At 34.7% G+C, this 8758-nt stretch overlaps 1 protein-coding gene across 1 annotated transcript in view; it reads right to left on the bottom strand.

Annotated features, from left to right (window-relative positions):
- Nucleotides 1–2044: 2044 nt before the first annotated feature.
- The window catches only part of SPRED1 (sprouty related EVH1 domain containing 1), a 132602-nt gene continuing 125888 nt past the window's right edge, over nt 2045–8758 (bottom strand). The window contains exon 7 of the mRNA XM_036734981.1: nt 2045–8236. Within this exon, the coding sequence (XP_036590876.1) occupies nt 7583–8236 (654 nt within the window). The 3' untranslated portion in view covers nt 2045–7582. The remainder of the gene's footprint in view (nt 8237–8758) is intronic.

Here is an 8758-nt window from a genome sequence, read left to right as displayed (position 1 = left end):
TCTTCAAGCCCAGGAACCAAAATTTTAAAACCTAGCGGGCAAGGAGTCTCATTTTGGTAGGTCAGTAGCTGAAACTAGGCTAATTATATGGCTCAGTCCCATGAAGAAGATAAAATTGATAGCAATATATCAAAGCTTATCACACAAATTCCTATGCACTGTTTCTACCCTCCCTCAAACAGAATTCTACAAACCGAGGATAAGGAATTTTTGTTGATGACATAAAAATCCTGAAGAGATTCTAATCAATTGCAAGGTATAAAAAGTCCCATCAGTTCACTTTCAAGACAACATGGAGAAACATAACCTTAAGGCAGGGGTTCCTAATTTATTTTTTAGGGATCATTGTGCCCTTTGGTAGTCTGGGAAGCCTTTGGCCCCTTCTCAGAAAGTTATTAAATGCATCAAATAAATGAGTCACAAAGGAAACCAACTATATTGAAATAGTTATGAAATTTTTTTTTAATGTTTGTGGACCCCAGATTAAGAACTCCTAAGTTAGAGGCAGCTTGTATGATGGAACATATGCTCCATAAGAGAAAAATGTGGAGTACCAATTCCAAATCTCATCAAGGAGAATCAAGTAAATATAGACCATGTGGGGATTTTAAACTTCTTCCCATTATAATAAATGTAGTTCCAAAAAGATGTCCAAGGTGAACAAAGTTGAAATAGTGTCATAGATTTAAAACAGGAGAGGGACTATTTAAGCAACTATCCACCTGGTCCACTCTCTTCAATCTATAGAAGGGGAAACAGAGGGTCTAATGGCCACATTCACAGAGGTAGCTAACAATTAGAGCTAAGATTTGATCTAAGTCTTCAGATTCCAAATCACCGCATGATGACCCCGGCTTCCAAAATAAATTCGCACCAAATAGCCCTGTTTAACTACAGGGTGTTCCTAAAGTCTGGACATATAGGCAAAAATGCATATTTTCAAAAAATGAAATGAAAATTTCAACATTTTAGCTGGAATATTAGCAAATAACATCTTTAATATGATTTCTATCATTTGTGATGCAAAGGTTGATGCGCTTTGCAAGACTCACATGAACTTGATGCAATAACTCCACATTTCCTGTGTCCAGACTTTAGGAACACCCTGTACATTCTGTTTAAGAGTCTCACTTACAAGGAAACCAATTTGGTCATCTTGTTTACACCTGCAAATTTACAGATGTAAACAGAAAGGAGCATTAAGCTGGGCTTCCTACTTTTAAAAAAACAAGTTTTTATTGATATTTTCTTTAAATTTAAAAAAAATTATTTTAATAAATTTTATTTTTATTTGTATTACACCGTCATAGTTATCCAAAGTATCTACCTTCCCCTTCCAGAGAGCCATCCAATATGACAAATGGTATTTTTTAGAGGAAAAAAAGTCAGCACAACTGATACATTGAGAGTCCAAAAATATGTGCAATGTTTAATACTTGAGGAATTTCTACTTCTTTTACTTTGCCATCAATTGCATAATACCGAAAGCTTTAGACCAGGCATGATGAGGCCCTGGTTCTAGTCCTGGGTTTACCTTTAAGTCTCTGTATAATCTTGGATGAGTCAGTAATTTCATTTCTCTAGATCTGTTTCCTTATCTGTAAAATGAGGGAGTGAGACTAGATGACCAATCTCTAAGATCCTTGCTAATGCTAAATCATACAACCTTTGATGAACTCATTTATCCATCAAGCATCTCTGCATGCAAACTTAAAATTCTTAGGTGACACTCCATGACAAATATCCCAGCATCTTGAGGAGAGAGAAGGGATGAAGGTACTGAGTACACGATGCTATTCTATTTGCTCACTACACTCTTTTCACCTGCTGATTCATTGTAACAACCAAGAATTAGATGTTTTTCAGCAGTCTTGATTTTAAACAATATTTTATTACAATGAAGCATGTTCTATTAAGTTCATTTAAATATGACTTTTTCTTTATAGTTTCAGGGTCAAATTATCTGACTTTTGGGAGATTTCATCAGGCCTAGAATTTCCTAAGAGAGAATCTAAAGGAAATTTTAAAAAATTGATCGGTAGGCCAGTCGAAAAAGTTTCGCAAGAATTACTTTTAATTTAAGCATCATCTTTATTTGTAACACATTTTCATTGTCAAGTTGTAGCAGACCTGTTTTCAATTTCTTTGGTGAACATTAAAGTTTCTTTAGATAAAGGAGTCTTATGTTTATGAAAAGTTAGGAATAAAAATAGCCAAAAAATTGCTTTATAACAAGATTCAACAATACAAGGCAAGCCTAAGAAGTCAATTCTGAACTATCTATATTCAGAGGCCAGTAATGTCATGCATAAACCGAACACTTGTCCTTGGAAAGTATTACATGATTTTTACTGTATATTTACTTTCCTAATTAAGAAGTAGCATGGAGGGCTAGCCTTGAATTCAGGAAGATTAAAGTCACTTAACCTCTCAATATCCCAGCTTTTTTTGATCCAAAGTTGGAGTTTCCTTACTGATAAGAAATCACAGATTCAGAAGGACAAGGAACAAAAAGCTCTTCTCCATAATACTTCATTGACACAAGTAATAAAACTAGGTTGTATTTCTTGAATAAATGCTAATTGACAATAGAAAGAACTGAGAAGCACACAGGGCATGGAACAATGTGCCAATCTGGGATTTAAAGTTTGCTACAAATGATCCCAAACCAATCTTAAAGAATTAACAGTAATTTGTTCCTATGTCAGCGAATGGAAATGCAGCATTCATTATGGCTTTAAAACATCTTAATGTAATCAAAAAGGAACCAGTTATTTGAGGTGACATTTAAATGAACTTTGGGTTTTAAAGACAAATGACCCCTAAATAACATTTTTAACTTTTAAAAAGTATGACTAAAAGCTCTAATTTCTGTTACTCTTTGCTTTTAGCTAACCCCTCATGTATCAGTGTAAACAGGCTCAGGACATTAAGCAAAAAACCCTTTTTAATTTTATGATAGGTTTAATCAGGTAATTACAGGGTGGGGACCATTAAAAACAAACTGTTTTATGATACTATCTGATATGTCCAATTACACAAATATGGTGTAACAAAAGTTACAAACTTATATATGCATATTTACATTATATACTAAAAAGTACCAAGCTAGATATTCGTATACATAAAAGGAAATACATCTATGACGAATTAAACTAAATCATACATTGCTCATTATAAAGAAAGCAGTTGAGGGTAATGGGAATAATATACAAGTGAGGCACTTTTTGAGGTCAGGGTAGAAAGCAAACGGCACTATTTGCAAAAAGGAGAGGCAGTGTGTTCACAAAATCTATGTACCATTTATAGTGCAGCTTCAAATACAAAGGGTTTTTTACACTAGATAATGCTTTAGAATTTTCAATATTAATCACAAAGTTTTTAGTTTAAGCTTTCAGGAACAAAGGCTAACATTTAGCAGTGCACCAATAGCATACGGAAGTTTCTAACCACGTGGCTGCTAGGCAAACAGTAACTTAAGGCCTATTAACATCTTCACTTGCTATCAATCATCGTGGTCTATTTTTATTTCATGTATGAAATTGCTTGAAAAGCACGTTACAATGGCATCGTTTTAAAATTTAAGGTTCAATCTCAAGGACAGGTGGGGATCACAGGGACAGGGTGGGACAAAGAAAAAGAAATGGTATGTTTATGCTATAGTTTTCAGAGCTTTCTCAGAAAAGTGATTGAAGTTCAAGTCAAAAAAGCAAGGGGCATTTTCAGATATTTCAAGGGACCAATGTTTAAATACATATATTTGTATGTGTGTATATTTATGCATATATATACACACATATTTAATGCAGGGAAAAAATACACTTGCTTAATGGACCATTTGCTAGGATTTTAAACAACAATATATAGTAAAGTACAGGATGCAGTCATAAAGTTTCAACAAATATTAATGGGTGAAGCATGTTTTTCAGGACATGTGTGATACTATGCTTCAATTGTCCCTTTCTCATATTCTGGATCTTACCTGGATTTTTAAAAAACTTATTGCGTTGTTCAATTAAACAAAAAAGCCCCTAATGATGATAGATATTTTAAGCATGATCAGAAAGTGCATCTTGTTTTAGTGTTACTACAAGAGCAGGTTATGGGCATAGCTATTTGTATAACCAACGAAATAGGTAATTTCAATCTTTTGTCTTTTAAATACTAAACTCAAACCATCACTTTACTTTTACACACACTGAAACATGTGTACACACACACACACACACACACAGAGTCTCTCTCTCTCTCTCTCTCTCTCTCTGTCTCTAACCAATTTGCTACAATATAATCCTTGGCAAAATTCTCAAAAATTCTTCCTTTAACACATGAATTCTTGGTGGTCAAGGTTTTGGCCAAGAAATAAATTATCAGAGCAGAACTTGTTTAATATCTATCTGTCCATATAAGAATTCAATGCTTACTATAGTGGCCAGCTTTAAGTAATTGATTAATTTTTAAATGGAATCTTCATGATTTATATACCCCATAAATGACCGTAAAAGGGAAATGACAAGGTTTTCTAGGCTTCAACAAGACACGATAGGGGGAAAATGACTTCGAGGTTTTTCTAAATATTTCTTTCTCCTGATGCCTTTCCTCAATAGCCTTTGACCTGTAAATACTGGGGTGTCTAACATGTCCCTTACTCTTGGAGGTTTTTCTGGATGGATTGTTCCTCCAGCAGGTGGTGCTGAAGTGCCATGGCTGAGCAGTACTTCTACCCTTTACGGGTAAGCTAAGGAAAACATCACTCAACAATGGTAACAGGTAGTCCTCATGGGAGTGTTTCTTTCCACGTCCCTTGGCTGGTTGTATTTTCTACTTTCAATATCACAAACAAAAAGCTAGCTTTTCAGAGGAAAGTTCAATTGTAAAAAGCATTAAGGGGCAGTATAAATAAACCTTGCTTAATTTACTTATAGGTTTGATTTCCCTACATATGGAATGATAAAGGTATCTGTTCTCATGTCACCATTCTAACTATCTTAACATCATCTGTCCTTCCATAAGGATCCAGATATATCATTAGTTTATGGCATAGATTGATTTTCCTAGGTTTATCGTGTTATTGGCATAGAAACTGGGTGTAGTTAAGTTATAAAGACCCAGGATGAAATAACAACCTGTAACATCCATATTCATAATTTTTAATGAAGCAAATTGTTTTAGATTGTAAAGGAAAGAAAGGGGAGGAGGTGGCAAAATCGTAGCAGCAAAGTGGTTAAACAAATCGAAAATATTAATGCACAAATTCATTAAAAATATTAAAGCATATCTGTTGCATATAAAATACAGTACAGGAACAGGAGTTGCACTATGTTGATTAGTGCTCAACAGAGGAAATTGTTAAGTTTGTTTCTTCCCAAAAGTATATACACAGTACAATTCCACAGCATTTTCCTATACAGCCAGCAAGTTCTTTTCTTCAGTTGTTCACACCTTGCTCAAACCTGAATTATAAACTAAGCACTTACAAATATCAAATTTCATTCACAAGAAAAAAAACAATCACTCTCATTTTACCAATGAAGAGTAGTTTTGAAAGTTAACAGTCTATTCTGGGAAATCAAGTTTAGCTGAAAATGTGATGGGTGAAAATTATCCACAGTAGCAGCTTTCAAATATATAAACTGTAAAAATGAGACTTAAGACTGCTGCTACGGTGTTAATGTTCTTGGACTTAGCTCATCTGAATGATTTTTTTAGTACAAAACTAGAAAGAAGCTCTTTTTCATAACTTCTATAGTTATCAATATATTTGTCTTCTTTTCAATGTGAAATAATACTTCAAGATGATCTATGTACACAATGTTGTCAGTTCAAGCTGTCATATAAATATAAATGCTTTCTTTTAAAAAAAAAAGTATCTTACAGACAGATAGTGTTATATACATTGTTCAGTTTGATCCTAGGGCAAGAAAGGAAAGGTAACAAGCTTTAATATGATATGTAAAAAGAAATACATGACATTAAAAACCTGCATAGAAAAGGAGCTTCAAAAGGTAGTGTGATTTTTTTACTTTCACTGCCTACAATAACTCTTTAGGCCATAAAAAAAGAGCATTCTTCTCAACTTCAGTCCCTCTCCCTTTCCCTTCTCCCCCCCAGAGAATCTTTCGAAAAGCACCCCTCAACTTGGTTAGTTTTAATGTAACATTAAAAAATTACTAAAATGACTAAAAATTGATTACTAACTGAATTGCTGAAACACTAAAAATAATCCTTGGAGCATTATGTAATCTGTTAGAATGTTATCCAATTGTTATTATCCAGTAATACACAGCAGATTTCAAAAAAAAAAAAACACAACTTAAAAGACGTCTCATTCATATACCAGATTGAACTTTTTTCCCTGTCTTTTTTTAACCACACCACATTTTTAATGTAAGATATTTATGCATTTGCCAGTTCAAATAAAAATAAAATTCTGCAACAGAAAAAAGTGATGTTACCATGGGGGAAAGGGGAGGGGGGAATAGCAAGTACTAGGATTAAGCCCAAAGATTAATAAAACAGCTGAACATGATCCTAGTTTGGCAGAATGATAGATGGAGACTTCAAAAGAACATCCTATTATAACTATTTGGTTATATCTTTTAACTTGCTAAACATCTGTAAATGCAATTAAAATATTTTAGAGGAGGAAACCCCAAAAGAAAACAACTTGCTGGGCAAACAACACAAAACCCACTTTTTTCTGATACTGTTTAATCAGCCTTTTTTATATATAAAAAAATAAGTGTTATATTCCCATCAGAACACCAGACAATTACATCTGTGCTTAAAAAAAATTGGTCACTCAAGACTATCAGAATATCTTAAAAGGTTTTAGATTACCAGAATGTACAGATATAACTCAATACAAACTGCAGGTGGAGGGAAATGAAGATGAAGATATCAATTCATTCACGTGGAATAAAAATGCAAATAACTAGACGAGTTAAATATTCAAAATATGGAATGTGACAGTAGATATAAATCTACTATAGAAATGGGAAGGGGAAGCAAAGTTTATTATGCAGTAATTCGTACCTTATACTTAGTTAAATATAAACATTTGTTATTTATACATAAAATTGATTCCAAAAACAACTAATAAATGATTTAGTTGCACTTCAGTTTCATTTCTGACATCTGCCAAGTGTTAACTTTTCTTAGTTTGAAATCAGCTGTCACTAGTGCATTTTTTGCTTAATTATGTGTCAAATGCATTCAGTTCTTTTTGAAGCTCCCTCCCCATCACCTAAGCCATAAATGTACAAAATGCCAAATTAATTCCTTTTTAGTTGGATCAGAGTTTGCACCCTTATAATATAGCCAATAACCAGAAATGGCTTCCTTTCTCAAATAATCCTTTACAACTTTCAACAAAACGTGCCATGCACCCAAAGGAAACAGTCCAGCATGGCTGCTAGCATCTGTGAAATGGCAAGAACTGACGGGTTCTGCGGCTCCTCCCACGGTTGGCCCCCCGTGACGCCAGGCCAGGTGCCACGTCGCCTGCCAAAAGCCTCCACCAATCCAAGTTAGCTAATTCCTGGAAACAAAGACTTCAGACTCATTTTGGCACCAGCCGGTTTCATCCGGCAGCTTTGTGTTTTCCTCCGCAGCACCCGCATGCCTCGCCACAGCGATGGCACAACCTCAAGGGAACATAGCAGCACATGCATGGCGCAATGAAAGACAGCGCCACCAGGGCCAACCATCGCAAGCAAAATTTGTCATCGCTGGTGTCACATGAACAGGGGTCGGAAAAGTCTCCCTCTGAGTCTGACATACAGTGATAGAGCATGCTCTCCGCGCAGAGCATGCAGCTAACTTGGTAGATGCACCTCTTAATAGGGTCTGGAGCATCCTGACACTGTCCCCTGCCATTCTCTTCATGGTTAAACCTCTCCTGGCAGTATATGCAGCGAGAACGCTCACCATCCTCTTTTCTTCTTTTTGACTTCTTAAATTTTAATGAGGAAGAAGGTTGTGTCTTAAATACCACAGAGTCTTTGAGTGCATTTAACTTAGTCACATCCTCACAAGAGTACAGATAGTCAGGTTTTTTACTATCTGATTTTGAAAACTCAATATTAGAATCAGCATCATCTCTCTCCAAGTCATTTTTCCACATGTCAGGATGCCTGTAGTCTGCATAACGACGTATTAAAATATCACGAGGATTTATTCTGACAATTTCATCCTCATCTTGAAAACTGACATGCCTGATTGATTTCAAAGGTGCCTAAAAGGAAATATAAAAATTACAAAAGTCAGAAGGGTTTAGAAATTTTGATTTGAAAAAAATATTCTCTAACAAGAGATCAAATTTTAGAAAAAAAGAACCATCTACCCTTCTCAACTCAACATCTTACACTGTGAAATACTATAAGTAACTTCCTAAAGAAGGTATTTTTGATATGTTACCATGGGTTGTTTGGGTTTTTTTAAAAGTCAGTTTCCTTATTATCTCACTTTATGGACAGGCGTTAATAGCCAGCTATGACAAGGAGGACTTGCGGGAAAGAAAGGGATTCATGTTCCTATTACGTAATGGTAATCTGGCTCCAGCAAAAGTTTTAACACCACCAATCAAAAGTTTTCAATAAAATTCCAATTTTTAAATAAAACAATAGCACATTTTTGATAAGGTTTCTATTTGGAAGAATTCAGTAAGAACAAACAAACAAACTTAAGTCCTACTGGAATATTATGTTCAAAGACAGAATTAAGACTGCTGTTAGAGTGAAGACACGATTTTTCAACA

Source organism: Trichosurus vulpecula, chromosome 8, assembly GCF_011100635.1.
Source record: "Trichosurus vulpecula isolate mTriVul1 chromosome 8, mTriVul1.pri, whole genome shotgun sequence".
Classification (NCBI taxonomy): domain Eukaryota; kingdom Metazoa; phylum Chordata; class Mammalia; order Diprotodontia; family Phalangeridae; genus Trichosurus; species Trichosurus vulpecula.
The sequence above is the reverse complement of the archived record's forward strand: the minus strand, read 5'-3'. Positions and strand labels throughout refer to the sequence as shown.